We start from the raw sequence: 16,642 nt of genomic DNA, 5'->3' as shown, positions 1-16,642 counted from the left end.
AATAAAATGTTAAATGTAATGTATAATGTTTTATATAATGTAAATAATATAGGTATCATATAAACATAAATGTATAACTACAGATATCATTTATATAAATGTAAACCAAAGAGAAATTTCTGGAGTTGGGAAAGTACAATCACTGAAATGAAAAATTCACTAGAGGGGCTCAACAGTAGTTTTGAACTGGAAGAAGAAAGAATTAGCAAACTTGAAAGTAGATTGATAAATATTATGCAATCCAAAGAACAGAGAGGGACAAAAGAAAGAAGAAAAATGAACATAGTCTCAGAGACACGTGGGACACCAAGCTCACCAACAATATGTGTAATGGGAGTACCAGAAGGGGAAGAGAGAGAGAGAAAAGAGCAGAAAAAAATTCAAAGAAATAATGGCTGAGAACTCCCCAGATATATTGAAAACCTACACATCAGGGAGCTCAAGAAACTCCAAGTAGAATAAACACAAAAAGATGCACAGACATATGGTAAAAATACCGAAACACAAAAGAGGAAACCTTGAAATCAGCAAGAGAGAAATTATTTTCACTTACTAGGGAACCCCAATAAGATTGATAGCTGAATTCTCAGCAGCAATAATGGAGGCCAGAAGACAGTGGGGTAACGTATTCAAAGAGCTGAAAGAAAAAAACTATCAACCAAGAATTGTACCTTTCAAAAGTGGAGGCCAAATAAAGACATTCCCAGATATACAAAAAACGATGGAATTTGTTGCTAGCCAACTTACATTACCAGTAATACTAAAGAAAGTCCTTTGGGCTAAAAGCAAGTGACCCCAAATGGTAACTTGAATTCACATGCAAAAACAAAGAACACTGGTAAAGATAAAGGTAATTATAAGATGATATAAATGCATAATTTTTTCTCCTTAACTGATTTAAAAATCAACTGTATAAAATAATATGATTATAATGTAATCTTGGTCTTATAGAAATAAAATGTATGTGTAATATTTTTGCCAATAACAGTACAAAAGAAGTTGGTGGGAGCAAAGCTGTATTGGGCTAATTTTAACATGGTAAAATAATAATTATAACAATGTACTGTTGGGTTTGTAACATTAATAGATGTAATATATATTTAAAAATCATAAAAAGGAGGAAAATGGAATAGAGATATATAGGAACAATGTTTCTGTATCTCACTGGAAGTAAGCTAGTATAAATCTGAAGCTGATTCTGATAAGTTAGGATGCGTACCACTAAAAAAATAGTGAAAATATCAGTCAAGAAATTCAAATGCTTCATTAGAAAATATTTACTTAATACCAAAGAAAGTGGTAGAGGAGGATTAGAGGCAAAAAAAGAAAGAAAAAAAAAAGACACGAGACATGCAGAAAACGAAAAGTACAGTGGCAGAGGTAAATCCAACTATATCAATAATAACAGTAAATGTGGGTTAAACAATTCATTCAAAGGGCGGATTTTTCAGACTCTGTGTGTATTACCCTACTATATGCTACTAACAAGAGACATGTTTTAGATTCAAAGATACAGATAGATTGAAAGTAAAACAATGGAAAAAGATATTTCATGCAGGTAGCAACCACGAGAAAGCTGTAATGGCTTTACGAGTATTAGATAAAATACACTTTAAAAAAAAATATTTACTAGAAGAGATAAAAAGGGACATTTTATAATGATAAAAGGACCAACCCATTAGAAAGACCTAATAATTATAAATATGTATGCACCTAACAATAGAGCACTGAAATATATGGAGCAAAAACTGATAGAAAACAAAGGATGATATTGGAGACATCAATACACATTTTCTATAATGGATAGAATAACTAGGCAGAACATCAAAAGGTAATGGAGGACTTGAACAACACTATAAACCAACTAGACTTAAAAGACATCTATAAAACACTCTACCCAAGAACAGCAGAAGGGACTTCCCTGGTGGTGCAGTGGTTAAGAATCCGCCTGCCCATGCAGGGGACACAGGTTTGAGCCCTGGTCCGGGAAGATCCCACATGCCGTGGAACAACTAAGCCTGTGTGCCACAACTACTGAGCCTGTGCTCTAGAGCCCACAAGCCACAACTTCTGAGCCCACATGCCACAACTACCGAAGCCTGTGCACCTAGAGCCCCTGCTCCGCAACAAGAGAAGCCACCACAATGAGAAGCCCGCGCACCGCAACGAAGAGTAGCCCCCGCTCACCGCAACTAGAGAAAGCCTGCGTGCAGCAACGAAAACCCAATGCAGCCAAAGATAATTAATTAATTTAGAAAGAAGATGTAATAGGTTCTGTTTCAAAAGATAAAATGCATATACAAAGCTTTAAAAAAAAAAAAAAGAACAGAATATACATTCTTCCTAAGTACACATGGAATATTCTCTAGGCTAGGTTGTATGCTAGGCCATAAAACAAACCTCAATAAATTCTAAAAAGATAAAAGTAATACATAGTACATTCTTCAACCACAATGGAATTAAATTAAGAATCAACAAAAACTTTTGAGAAGCTGAGAAATATGTAGAAATTGAACAACACATTCCTAAATAAACAATGACTCAAAGAAGAAATCAAAACGGAAATCAGAAAATACTTTGAAATGAATGAAAATGAAGAATGGCATGTAGCTAAAGCAGTGCTTAGAGGTAAATTTATAGCTGTAAATGCCTGTATTAAGAAAGAAGAGGGCTTCCCTGGTGGCGCAGTGGTTGAGAGTCCGCCTGCTGATGCAGGGGACATGGGTTCATGCCCCGGTCTGGGAGGATCCCACATGCTGTGGAGCGGCTGGGCCCGTGAGCCATGGCCGCTGAGCCTGTGCATCCGGAGCCTGTGCTCCGCAACAGGAGAGGCCACAACGGTCAGAGGCCTGTGTACCGAAAAAAAAAAAAAAAGAAGAAGAAGAAAGATCTCAAGTCAATAACATAAGTTTCCATCAAAAGACACTGGAAAAAGAGCAAATAAACCTAAAGCAAGCAGAAGAAAGAAAGTAATAAAAGAGAGTGGAAATTAATGAACTAGATAAGAGAAAAGTAATAGAGAAAATCAATGAAACAAAAACAAGTTCTTTGGAAATATCAACAAAATTGACAAACCTTTAGCTAGGTTGACCAAGAAAAAAGAGAAGACTCAACTTACTAGAATCAGAATGAAAGAAAGGACGTTACTACTGACCTTAGAGAAATTTTAAAAAAAATTATGAAGGAATACTATAAATAATTGTATGCCAACAAATTAGATAACTTAGATGAAATGGACAAATTCCTAGAAAGACATAAACTATAGAACTTGACTCAAGAAGAAACTAACAATCTGAATAGACCTATAGCAAGTGAAGATATTGAATAGGTAATTTTAAAAAAAACAAAAAAAAAAAACCCAAATACTCCCCACCCAGGTGGCTTCACCACTGAATTCTACCAAACATTTAAGGACAAATTAATACCAGTTTGTCACAAGCCCTTCCTAAAAATAGAAGAGAAAACATTCATTTAATAAGGCCAATATTACCTGACACCAAAACCAGACAATGACATTAACAAGAATAGAAAACCACAGAGCAATATCTCTTATGAATATGAACACAAAAGTCCTCAACAGAATACTAGCAGACCAAATCCATCAACATACAGACAGAATCATACACCGTGACCAAGCTGGATTTACCGCAGGAATGCAAGATGGGTTTAAACTGAGAGGCAGTTAAGGTAATATACCATATCAATAGAATAAAAACCAAAACCACATGATCAGCCTCAATAAATACAGAAGAAAGAGCATTTGACAAAATTCAGCACCCTAGGAATAGAAGGGAATTTACTTAACCTGATAAAGGACATTACAGAAATCCCACAGCTAACATCGTACTTAATGACGGAAGACCGAATGCTTTCCCCTACGATCAGGAACACTTAGGGGAGGATCACACAAGGTGTAAGAACCAGGAGAAGGGGAAGGGGGTACCCTAGGGCACATCCACGCACCAGCCAACACCTGTTCCCGGACGAGAACGCTGCAGTCCAGAGGGGCCAGGTGCAGTGAGACTGGCCAGGGACTGGGGTGTCCCTGCTCCTTCCTACCCTCTGCCTCGAGTGAGGCCTGCTATACAGGGCGGGCAGCCACAATTCCTCCAGAAGGATCAGCCAGGCTAACCTGGTGTTTCCTAACTTCCCTGAGGATGAGAATCGCCTGAGTTCCTATTAAAACAGTCCCACAGACAAGGTCACATCCCAGATCTGGGAGGCCTGGTGCCTCGGATAGTTAACAAGCTCCCAGGGGAGTTTTGTGTTCAGGGCTCTGTGGGGCCCACATGACCCGGTGTCCGTACCCAACCCAGCACAGAGGGGAACATTTCGGGAGTGGCCTCCTCTGTGTGCGAGCTACTCCAGGGACCTGCATGATAAGTGAATGGTGCTGGGGTCAGGCTCTGTCCCTGAGGAGGTTGCCAGTCTCAGCGTCGGCTCTGCTCCAGCTCCAGCCGAGAGGCCGAACCTCCCTGCTTGGCCTCCTGCCAATGTGCTTGAATAGCGTGTCTTTTTCGCACGCCCTCCTTTGCAAGAGGCCAGTCCTTCCCTCCACAAATGCAGTGAAAGGAGGTTGTGAAAGGGTCTTACTCTGCTGACGGCTAGCAGACATGCCATGAGTGTCATAATTAAAGGGGTGCAGGACCCTCTCTTTGCTTCAGGATGAGGGACCGGGCACCCCCTGTCCACGCCTGCCTGGCCCAAAGGCCACCCAGCTGCCAACATGGGGGCTGCCCAGGTCATGTCCAAGCTCCAACTGGTTGAGGTGAAGGGTGAGAGCCACTGTCCTCCGATCTGTCTCCTGATGCCCAGAGGTCTCCACCATCTGTAGTTACCAGAACCCAAGTTTCCTGGGCCAGAGAGGGATGGATCCCTCAATTTAAACGTCCTGCTCAAGAAAATCTCGATACTGTGAACCATGTGAGTTGGCCACTGAGGCTCAGACGAGACAGTTGTCGTCTGAGCCCTGATTTAATTTTGATTATAATCCTTGGTGTTCGTCAAAACAGCCTTGTTTTTCATTGAATTTGAATAAATGTGATAAATTTGAACTGGTAAATTCAAACAAATAACAAAGTAAATAAAAATAAAAACCCTGAAACAACAGCAAACAAACCTCATGGGGCAGAGATGTGGGCCTTCCCAGAACTTTCCGGGAAGAGTTGTCAAACTGGGGCCTCAGCTGGGGGCTGGCAGGCCAGGGCTGAAGGGCCCCCCTTGCCTTGGAGACGAGGGTGGGGTCCTGCACGTAGCAGCTCACAGGCTTCTGGAGCTCAAGGGGCTGTCATCGTGCGGAGACCAGCTGTCCCCAGGAAGAAACCCAGAGTGGGGCCGCCCACTGGTCCAGGGGAAAGCTCGCTTCCCTTTGTAGCTGAAGGGAAGCAGGGCCGGTGCTGGGCAGGATTAGGTCTAAAACAGTGGGTGGGAGTGAGAGCCGGCTTGCAGAGGCCCCTGGGACTGACCCCAGGGCCAGAGAAGGCCGGGAGGGCCGGGGGCCTACCCAACCTCCACCTCCGCATCACTGCTCCTGGTGGTCTGGGCAGGGCCAGGACTAAGGAGGGAGCGTGGCCAGGGGTCAGGAATCGCGGTCCCTGCAGGCCTCGAGGATGGTGTATGGCTGGACTCTGTGCGGGGGTGGGGGGGCCCTGAAACGTCGAGCCCCCCTCCCTCTGTGATCGTGAGGTGAGGAGTCCTCCCTTTGGTGGCAGGAAAGTCTGGCGATATTGTCGCCTAGACTGCGGGCAGGGACAGCCGTGCCTGCCAGGGTGGTCCACGCTGTCCAGAGGGCGAAGGTGGGTCCTCAGCAGGCCCCAGACTCTCTGACAGCACTTGACACTGCAGGGCCAACAGATGGGATCCTGGCCATGGCCTCAGGGTCTCGCCCCGAGACACTCAGTGCTTCTCTCAGGGACAGTTCTCTGGGTGACTGTGGACCAAACTGATAAAGCAATAGAGCACAGGAATTCCTGTGAGGCTGAACTGGACCATGGGGAAGGCAACCTGGGGCAGAGTTCCCTTTGTCCTGTCTCTGAGGCCCTGAGTGAATTGTCTTTGCTCCTGGCTAAAGCTGCGAACTGATTTTCCCTGGTGATGCCTGAGACAGGTCATCCCCGCAACCACATGCCCCAGGCACCCTCCTACCCACCTGGGGATGCCACCTGCCAGGGGCCGTGTGGGACCATCACCACCCATTCATGGAACTAGACGGTGCTTCTAGTTGAGGACAGGTCAGAGGAGGATGAGGGACATTTTACAAACTGGAGCTCATGGTAGTAGGTGAGAGGAAGCCCCCAGGAGCCCCAAAGATGGCTATGCAGATACGCTGGGAAGCAGCTTCCCTCCTTGTGGTAAACGAGCATGCCCTGGATGTGGGGTCAGGGGGCACACTCAGCGGCTGCCCTAGGCAGGCTCCCTGGGGGCTGGGGCACTGGGCTTCTTTCCTGTGCACTTTGAAAGCACAGTGGACATCTGGGAACTGTCGCTTTGGGATTCTTGGGTCAACGGGGGCAAGGGAAGTACCAGCAGAGACTTATTCAACTTGTGGCCAAAGCAGCGATGAGCAGAGGTGTAGAGACGCGTTTCGAAAGCAAGCTGGAGAGCTGTGTCCACCGCAGCACCACAGCCCAGAGCCAGCTCACCTCCCATCCCTGGCTGACCTTTCGTGCACAGGCTATGCTGGCCCCTGGGCTGAGCTAGACAGGTGTGGTCCACCCTCCAGGCTCCCCACCCTGGCATGTTCCTGTGTCAACAGAACTTCAACTAGCAATCAAGAAGAAAAATGGGGCTTCCCTGGTGGCGCAGTGGTTGAGAACCTGCCTGCTGATGCAGGGGACACGGGTTCGAGCCCTGGTCTGGGAAGATCCCACATGCCGCGGAGCAGCTAGGCCCGTGAGCCACAACTACTGAGCCTGCGCGTCTGGAGCCTGTGCTCCGCAACAAGAGAGGCCGCGACAGTAAGAGGCCCGCGTACTGCGATGAAGGGCGGCCCCCCGCTCGCCGCAACTAGAGAAAGCCCTCACACAGAAACGAAGACCCAACATAGCAAAAATAAATACATAAATAAATAAATTAAATTTTAAAAAAAAGAAGAAAAATGGAATTTTATTCAAGCCAAACTGAGGATTATAACCTGGAAGACAAATAGAAACTGTGAGAATTGTTCCACCTGTTAAAAGTTGAAAGCACAGTCATACATTTTCAAGACAAAGGATTGTACATCAAAATGACATACTGATAATTTGCATAAAGTTCACCAAGGATACATGGTCCAGGTAAGCACATATAAAGTGAGAAGCAAGTCACCATGACCCCCTGCAGAGCTGGTGCCCATTTGGGGCCACTTCTGGTCTCGGACGTTCCTGCCAGGACCAGTGTATTTCCCCTCCCTGGCGACTGGTCCAGAGAGGGCCACGTGATGCCCACCAGGCTGGAAGTTCCTAGCAGGAGGTGGTGAGCAACTGAGGAGAGAGAAGCTCATCCCTCCGGGCAGGCACTACCCCTCCAGCTCCATCCCTCTACACCCTGGCCCTTTCTGTCCCTCCCATGGCCCGCCCCTCCCCTTTATGTCCCTCCAATGGCCCCGCCCCTTTACCTCCCTCCCATGGCCCCACCCCTCCACACCCTGCTCCTTTATGTCCTTCCCCATGGCCCCGCCCCTCCACAGACCCACTCCTTTATGTCCCTCCCCCTGGACCTGCCCCACCCCACCCAAGCTTCCTGACCCTGGCCTGGGTGGTGCAGCATCTGCAGCCCTGATGACGTCAGGGTGCGTGGACTTTACTCCTTTTCCCAGTTTTGCAGGAATTTAGCTTTTATTTCATGTTTTACAGCTACAGAGACTTGTTACAATGCTTTTTATTTAATGCAAATACAAGCGAACAATTAGTTTATGATTTCCAAGTCTGTGTCCTTAAAAAAAAGCAAAACAGAAAAACAGTGGATAAGCTTAATTTGAATTTTCCTGGAAGTAATTCTTAATATTTGTAACTTGATTTATTTGAATTGGTGGATACAAAAGCATAAAGATCATAAAGTTCCCTGGCTTCACCAACAGCCACAAGCAGACCCGGTCTGCTGCACACAGACAGGTCGGGAATGACCTTCACCAACAGACCAAACACATCCGTCATAACCCTCATTCTATAGGCAGGACAGGAGGCATGGGTGCTTGGGTACAGCTGTCTCCAGAGGCAGAGCTGAGATCCGCCCCGAGCCCCCTGCCCCTGCTGCCCCATGCCCCATAGATCCAGCAAAGTGTGATCCTGTCGGGAGAACCCCACTGAATGTAGAAGCTTGATTCTCAGTTCTGATTACAGTTACCATGTCAGTACTTGTCGGCTTATGAAACAGATTTTCCATTTAGAACTGTTAGCATTAACTACTCACTCAATAATCACAGCCCACCTGTAGGAAAGGGCTCTAAATGTGACCATGCTCTTTGGTAGGTGGGACAGACTGTCAGGCCACCCAACCACATTAGGTTTCATTTGCCCCAGTGATGAGCAGATTTAATGAAGGGCAGCCTTTTCAAAGGATGGTGGACAAAGCTTTGTGTTTTTAAATATAGTGGAAGCTTACGGAAACCACAATGCTCCAGTTATTTCTGGTAATCAGTTTGTTTTTTCTGGGTTAGGGGGTCTACACAGCCAGGACAGCCAGGATAGCACATGCTTTGTGACTGAGGATTGACTTTCCTAAGTGATGATCACCAAGAGTCCCTGGGGCCAGTCAGCTAACACGGATGCCTAATAGCGCTGAAATAATGCTGGGGGCCACTAAAAACAGCCCTTTGCAAAGAGGTTTCAATTTTTCATTCGCGAAGCAAATCAAGCTCCCTAATTAGCTACGACACAGCTGGAAAGCTCAGCCCCTACTACCCTGCAAGCCCTGCCTTGGCTTCCCTGCCCGACCTCCGTCTCTGCTACAGGAACAGCCCGGCTGCTTTCTCTAGTTCATTCGTGTTCAAAGAACTCATGGCAGGCAGTGGTAACCATGGCAACAAAAGCCATAAATTCCTGGAAGTCGCATTCACCATCTCCATCGCTGTCCAGTGTTTCCATGACTTTGTCCACAACCTCCTGCTCTTTGATTTCCTAAGAGAAATAAGAGCAGTTGTCCAGCTTGTTGCTCAATGAAATTTAAGGATATCAAAACATGATCAGGAGTTGGCTGGCTTTAATAATTTGTATCAGAAACAACCTCAGACACGAAATGAAAAATGCCAGAAAGGACTTGTCCTGTGACCAGGAGGCTGTTGGCAGGCAGAAGTCTCTGGGGGTCTGAGCCTTCTTTTCCACCTTCCTTTAGGTCCAGTGGGGCCTGGCCTACTTAAAGACTGAATGGAACAGCCAAGATCTGAAAAGCTGCGGGTTGTTTGTGTTAAAATACCCAGAAAAGAATAGTACGGTCTAGATCAGCCTGAGCATGTTACATGCAAATGTCTGAACTTTTGGCCCCTGTAAGTTTTTCATTGCGTCTGTGTGTAGAAGGCCTTATAGTGAGGGCTTCCAGTGGATTTTCATGTTTTGAAAGCGGTTTTTGGCTGAAATAACTCTGGGGAACATGCCCTAAATTTATTAACTTCTGTGTCTTTTTGCCACTTGAGTTGCCTTCCAGGTGTCCTGGGACTTTTCCTGACATTCTGCCCAACATGCAGCCAAGTGAGTGGTGAGAGTCTCAGAGGAACGGACACAGTGAAGGCAAGATGTACGCTGAGCGGAATGTTCTGAATAACCAGTCCTCAGGGCAGGAGAGCTGGGCCTGAAGAAGTTGAGTGTAATGTACAGTGGCTGCCTTGGATATAAAACATGTAAAAGGTTGAGATTCCTGTGGGCATTGGGGTAGGACCTATACACAACTGCTAAAAGATTAATTTCAATTACATGATAGATTTGCCTCCAGACAGAAACTACCTCATAAAACCAGGCCAGCAATGTTCATGATACCTTGAAACACTTACTGTGAATTACTTACCTTTTACAAATTGTGGTTCCCACATGCTAAGCTTTTTCTATGTTTTAAATCAATAATTAATGACAGTAGCTGCACTCGTTGAGCCACACTTGACAAGCACTGTCTCATTTCATCCTTTCAACAATTCGTTTTGTGGAAGAATCGGGGACCTTCTTCTGATTGTGAGGTTACGAGGCAGAATCGGGGGGACCAGGTAAGTGAAAGCGTGCATGGGGCAGCTGCCACTAGGTGAACTTGGACGCCTGAGAACACCAGCCCTGGAATCAGACTAGAGGGTCCCACCCCAAGCCTGCAGGCCACTTCCTCTGCCAATGGGGTGTTTGGGTGGGGCGGGGACAGTGGGGCGGGAGGAGCCCTGCAGACATGGGACATGGAGCCTGGGGCTTGTCTTACACGGTGGCCCAGCCTGCCCAGGACGACAGCTGTCCACCACTGTGTGGCAGGGCCCTGGCCTGGGGCTCTAGTATCTTCCCCGGAATTAGCTCTTGGTCAGACACTAGTGCACTGGTTCATGGTCTGGCCATTTCCTCTGTGTGTGACTGGTCACTTCAGTGACCTTGGTTCTGGGCACCAAGGGAAGGTCAGGCACCAGGTGGACTGCAGTTTATTGCCTCGAGGACACGGGGCTCATGCCACAGAGATAATGCGTGTGGCTGATCCCAGGGCAGCGGAGGCAGCGGCTGGGGAAGCCTGGACACACGTCCACCAGAGCAGGAGCTGCCAGGGCAGGACGGGGCTCATTGGGCACCCTCACGCAGCTTCTCAAGTTCCCCTCCAAGGCCCCTGGCCCCACAGAGCCCCCTGCAAGGCCCCGGGGCCTCTCTTGTGAGCAGCTTGTGGCCACTCAGTGATGCACCAGGTTGTGGGGCCTGTGTCTCTCCCAGCATCGACCGAGCTGAGAGCTCAGTAACGTCTGCTGTGTGAACGGCATCTTATCACCATGTAACCACGTAGGAAAAGCCGAAACAGTCCTTTTCCCAAGAACAAAAGCTTTAACTATGACATTGCAAACAAAAGCTTATTTTTAACAGCCTTCTTATATGTTCACTGTGACCCATGATAAGTCATGAGTATATTTCCCATCCCATTTTGTCATCTTTATTTATTTATTTTTTATTTTTTTTTTTTGCGGTACGTGGGCCTCTCACTGATGTGGCCTCTCCCGTTGCGGAGCACAGGCTCTGGACGCGCAGGCCCAGCGGCCATGGCTCAGGGGCCCAGCCACTCCGTGGCATGTGGGATCTTCCCGGACCGGGGCACGAACCCGTGTCCCCTGCATCGGCAGGCGGACTCTCAACCACTGCGCCACCAGGGAAGCCCTTGTTTCTTTTTTTTTTTTTGTCTTTTTTTTTTTTTTTTGTCATTGTTATTGCTGTACATCCTTGGATTTCTCAGAGAAAAGGCAGAGTTATTTGGAACCTGTACTTTTGCATTTGAGAGAGCAGTCTTTCCTTGATGCTCCTACTGCACACAAAATGAATACGGTGGGACCTACCTAAGCCAGCCTCTGTACTGAGGGCTCACCAGTGCAAACACGTTTTCAGAAACAACCTAGGAGTCCTGACACTGACCTGGAACCACCTTCAGGGCAGCTCAGAAGAGAAAGTGGGCAGGTGGTTTTACAAGCGGACAGGAGAGCAGATTAACCTGTCAGTTTTAAAAAGCAAGACTCACCTCTAAAAAGTGGGAAAGCTCATTGTTGATGAGCTCCTTGAGTTCGGACTTCTTCAGCTTGTGCTTGTCACCTTCCCTTCCGGAATATTGATGGAAGACGTCAATTAGGGCCACCATGGCCTTCTCCAGCTCAGACATCCTGGGGGCCACAAAGAAAGATGCCTTCTAGCACAGAACAGTTAAGGTGTTACCTACTCAGACCTCAGCCCCCAGGGGGCATGACGGCCTCGGCTCACCTCCCCTTTTGGGCTCAGAGTGGTGCATCTCTCCAGTCACCCCTTGGGGCCACTCTTCCCCACCCCCCGCTCTGTTTACTCTGTTCCCACGCCCTCTGGCTTCTGGTTGGTTTGGCCAATGGGAAACTTCAGCCAAAATACAGAGGCAGAGCAGTGAAGGGGCTTCGGACTGACTCCTTCCACCACCCCCACCAGAGGCCCCCTCTGCCCCGGCTCCGAGATGAGAGGACAGAGCAGGGGAGCAAGCTGTTAGAATGAACTGCGGTGACTAGGAACCAGATGAGGATACGAAAGTCAATAGGATCCCTATGTTCTGTCAAGAACAATGAGAAAACATAGTGGCAAAGTCTTCTTATTTTACAGCAGCACACATGTATTACTAAGAATAAGTTTAGCAAGAAAAGTGCAGGTCCTTCCAAAAGACACTAAGGGCATAAAATGTAGGAACTTACTTCCCTTCGAATGGATATATAAATTTAGCTCATTTTTTAAAACTCATTTTTAACAAAAATGTCTCTGGCATTTTTTTGTTTTTTGGATGGGTAAGGAACAGCTGTAAAATTCAACTGGAAAAATAAATATGATAGAATTGCCACAAATTATTTTGAAAATGAAGATGAAGAAAAGGTACCTTGACTATCAGAAACAAACATGTATCATACGGTCGTCTGATGAAGCTGTTGTAGGGAGAAAAGTTGCCACCCCAAATGTCTCTTTGGCATGCAGATTATTTTGGGCTGAAAACGATCCAGGCCCTGAAGTTTCAGGAAGAAACACTGACCTTCCCCTTAGCTGCCTGAATCAGAGCTTAGATGGAGGGCCTGTTACAGGAATGGAGTACTCACTAGAGATGTCAGCAAAGAATACGGGCCAAGGGTGGGTCGGGGAACTCTTAGAGATCTGAGTCCACTCTGTGTCCCATCGCCTCTTCATGGCGCAGCAAACACTGCTTTACCAAACATGTGCTTTTCCATCTCCGTCTGAATTGCTTTCCTCCCCTTTGAACTGCCAGATGCCACCCCACCCCCCAACAGCCTCCTTTGTCTTTAGCTGATCATGGTATGTAAGGTGAAGGACGGTCTGGGGCGTTTTTGTGAGTGACTCAGTCTTCCTGGGTCTCTCCCATGTATGCATGTTATTAAACTATGGTTTGAGTTTCTTCTGTTAACCTGTCTCACGTCTATTTAATTCTTAGACCGGCCAGAAGAACCTAGAAGGGTGGAGGAAAATGTCTTCCTCCCCGACACCAGCCCTGAAGCCAGAACAAATGGGCCGGAGGCTGGGCCACCGCCAGGGACTTGGTATTCATGGAGGCGTCGCCATCCCCTTCTCGGCACTTATCGAAGCAGGAGGCTTCCATCTCCCGTCCCAGCGCATACCTTATACCGTGGCCTGCAACCTAAGGAAACAGCTGTTCAACCCTGGGAATCAGGCAGTTTACAAAGGACTGCTTGTCAATTGTTTCACAAAACTGAGACACTCAGCGAGAGAAATTGCCAACTTTTGGCCTTGAGTTCTAATCATTAAGGAATCTTTGCAATGTCATAGTTAAAAATAAATAAAAGAATTATGTCTAATTTTTGCAAAACCATTCCTGGGTTGAATATCATTTGCATCTTAAAAATAAATTGGAATATAACATTTAAATTCTTATTTTTATTTCTGATTTTCAAATGAAAAAGGATTGAGGATTTTGGCCTTGGCCTCTGATCTTTGCTAAATTCACCCTATTAATAATCCGTAGACTTTGTTTTGCTCTAAGTCCCTAAAAATCAGATATACCACACATAGATAGAATAATGCAGATGGATTAAAATCTTTAGCATTTCATACTTTCTTATCCTTTGCATTCGTTTTCAATTATTAATTTTTTTTAAAACAAGAAACTTTTGCGTGATCCTTTCGCTTCTCGAGCTTCATGATGACTTGGGGGAGGGGAGGCTAAATTACTCTTTGCGTGAAGTATGACTAGCGGGGTTTCTTCTAAAGGAAAGGCATAAAATATATATCCCACGTGTGAAAACTCCATAAAATGTGATTTTCTTCATAACCACACTACAAATTAACTTTTTAAAGTTTTTCCTGTTAAATTCTTCCCAATTGATGGTTAAAGGCTGTCTTTTAAGAGAAATGGAAATCAAATATCCATGTTTCCCTTTCACTTCATTCCATGAATGTTCTACATTAACCTTTTATTTCGAAAGCAAGAGAACTTTTGGGGGTTAACTCCTCAGAAGGACACATCACACAAGATGTGAGAGTCCCTCTGGGCAAGTGGCCCGATCTTCCCAAGAAACTGCAAGACTGCAGAAGGTTAAACCCGCCATAAACCGCAATTTCTTGGGCTCGATGTGTAATTTACTTGCAAAGACCTCCTCACTTGCCATGTATTGTGGTTTCTGCACGGCGTCCAGGGGGGCCTGACATTTGCGCAGAGCAAGGGGAAGACCGGAGCATCAGGCCGCCTGTCCTTCTCCGCGGAGGGACGCAAACCCCTGGTCCTCAAAGAGTTAAGGAAGAGGCCTGTTTGCAGCAATCACCTGAGCCACAAGACGTGACGTTTCCCCGACTTGTGGCGACAAAAACAAGCAGAATGGACCTCTAGCTGCCCCCAGTTGAGGGAGCCGTGTCCACAAAGCAGTAGTAAGATTCACACTTTTGAAACGCTGCCAATTATCCTAAAGGGGTTTTTTAACTACCACCCAGTTCCCAAGCCCACCCTCCGGGCCCTGCCCCCAAAAGACCAGAGCAGGTTCCCCTGAGTGTCCTCACGTCAGTGGTCCTTGGTTGTCGCTCCTGGAACCTCCCGGCTGCCGCGTCCTGAGTCGCAGGCGTGGGGCGGAGGCAACCTCTTATTCGTTCCCGGGCGGGGGCAGGGCCGGCACGGTCCCTCTGCGGGCCAGGCAGCCAATGGGGGCCGATGGCGGGGCGGGGGCGGGGCCGGCGCCCGTCCCCCTGCGGGCCAGGCAGCCAATGGGGGACGAGGGCGGGGGGCGGGGGCGGCGCGTCAGCTGGCTCCGCAGCCGGTGGGGGCGGGGGGCGGGGGGTGCTGGGGCTGCCGGGCTGCACACAGGGCCGCATTGACGGCGCCACCGGGCACTCGTTGGGGAGCCAAGCCTGCACTCGGGCCAAGGAAGAAAAAGGCCCGTGGGGCAGAAAGCGGGGAGTCAGCTTTTTGTGCTGTTTTTAAATTTATGCATGAATATTGATGTTCCTCTAAAGGCAAGGATGGGGGTGGGGAGAGGAGACGAACTATTGATTGAAACCGACAAAGCAAATGTGCAGCCAAGCGCAGGCTGAATGCGAGGGAATCAGGGCCCGCGAGCCGGTTTCCAGTGGGGAGACCCCTGAGCTTCGCCCCTGCTCTGGCCCCACTAACCGTCAGGCGGGGCACCTGTGGATATCAGTATCCCGAGCTAAGCCACTGGCCCAGCGTTTGCAGGGACTGAAATGTGGGGCGAATAGTTTAATATGATCGCGGGCACATGCCAGGCCCACCCGAAGGCCTCCCCATCCCGCCGGGGTGAGTGGCCGCAGACTGTCAGAGCTGGACAGTGCCCAGGCACGTCCTGTCCAAATGTTCCGGTTTAGGGGAGGTGCAGGCAGGGGTCCCTCGCCGAGGCCTCACAACCAGCCAAGGTAAGTCAAGTCCAGACTCCCCACTGCCGTCTTGAGAGGCTCCCTACAGGCCTTCCTTTAGACAAATTATACAAAGCGCACTGGCCCCAGACTCATCAGAGGACGTCTGAACCCGAATCAGGCCCTCTGCTGACTTGGGTTCACAGTGGCCGCGGAAGGATCAGCACACAATGTCTGTGGACACAGCTGTCTTGTTCTTGGGACTTTCACTAGCTTTCCCTATCACAATGGATACCTGTAGGGGAGCCAGCGAGGGGATTCTGCAGTGGCCAAGCATGTCTGTCTTGACTGTACATTCAGGAGCTAAGAAGTAACTACAGGGGTGCTCTGTGCACCAGCTGGGCCCCCCGTGAGTGTGTTGAGACTCCCCCTGACCACCAGAGAGTCCTCCTTTGACTGGTGAGTCCAGGGCCAGTTTGTGGCCCCAGGACTTAGCATCAACTCAGAGCCCGTATCTGAGGATGCCATCCTGGGGGCCTCACAGCACCTGAAAGCCCGTCTCATCCCGATGGGTGGCCCCTCTCCTCCCTGTGGGCCCTGGAACCGGGCGGGACACAGCCTGCCCTTGGCTGTCCCAGGAGGCCGATGTTTGCGCCCAGAGGGCAGGCCCTGCGCTCAGCAGTCCAGTAGTTGGATGAGAGAATTCCAAACTATTTTTTTTACTCCTGAGGGAGCAGGCTAAAGTTTTTCTTGTGCACACTGAAGGGCAGACCCAGAGATCAGGACGTGGCTAAGGCCCACAGAGGTGGTGCCTGGCACCCATGTGAAGCCCCCAGAGCACAGCTGCTCCTTCCTCGGAGGCGGGCAAGTTCTGTGCTTCCCCGAACAAGCCTGCTCTGCCTGTGGGGCAGCTGAGGAAGTAGGGCCAAAGCACGTGGCTCAGGTCCCAGCTACGGGGTGTGGGGACAGGCTGGGGACCAGGCCGGTCAACTCAAACCCAAGGCTCACAGCCCAAGCTATTTCCAGGCCATACTTCTGGGACAACTTTCCCTTATCATGAGCGTGAACCAGAAGCTGTGCGTCACCCCTGGGAAACTAATGCCCCGATCAAAGGGTTGGCACAGCAGGGGGCGATGCTGATCACAAACCCATTTAACCTGCCACTTTGGTCTGTGCAG

At 48.2% G+C, this 16,642-nt stretch overlaps 1 protein-coding gene across 1 annotated transcript; it reads right to left on the bottom strand.

Moving 5' to 3' along the window:
• Positions 1-7,841: 7,841 nt before the first annotated feature.
• Positions 7,842-14,711, bottom strand: S100B (S100 calcium binding protein B). The gene is made up of 3 exons (XM_027125112.1): positions 14,658-14,711; positions 11,650-11,788; positions 7,842-9,095 (listed from the first exon to the last, which is right to left on the bottom strand). The coding sequence occupies exons 2-3, from the start codon at positions 11,785-11,787 to the stop codon at positions 8,955-8,957; spliced, it is 279 nt and encodes a 92-aa protein (XP_026980913.1). The 5' UTR covers position 11,788; positions 14,658-14,711; the 3' UTR covers positions 7,842-8,954.
• Between the last annotated feature and the right edge of the window lie 1,931 nt (positions 14,712-16,642).

The sequence above is a fragment of the Aethalodelphis obliquidens genome, unplaced genomic scaffold (assembly GCF_003676395.1).
Source record: "Aethalodelphis obliquidens isolate GAN/ISIS:26980383/991018 unplaced genomic scaffold, ASM367639v1 scaffold1, whole genome shotgun sequence".
Classification (NCBI taxonomy): domain Eukaryota; kingdom Metazoa; phylum Chordata; class Mammalia; order Artiodactyla; family Delphinidae; genus Aethalodelphis; species Aethalodelphis obliquidens.
The sequence above is the reverse complement of the archived record's forward strand: the minus strand, read 5'-3'. Positions and strand labels throughout refer to the sequence as shown.

What these genes read in the sequence shown, in the direction of transcription:
- S100B (XM_027125112.1), bottom strand. Translation starts at nt 11,787, where the DNA reads ATGTCTGAGCTGGAGAAGGCCATGGTGGCCCTAATTGACGTCTTCCAT. An exon ending in AGCTTTCCCACTTTTTAGAG is followed by an intron (nt 9,096 to 11,649) that starts GTGAGTCTTGCT and finishes TATTTCTCTTAG; the next exon opens with GAAATCAAAGAGCAGGAGGT.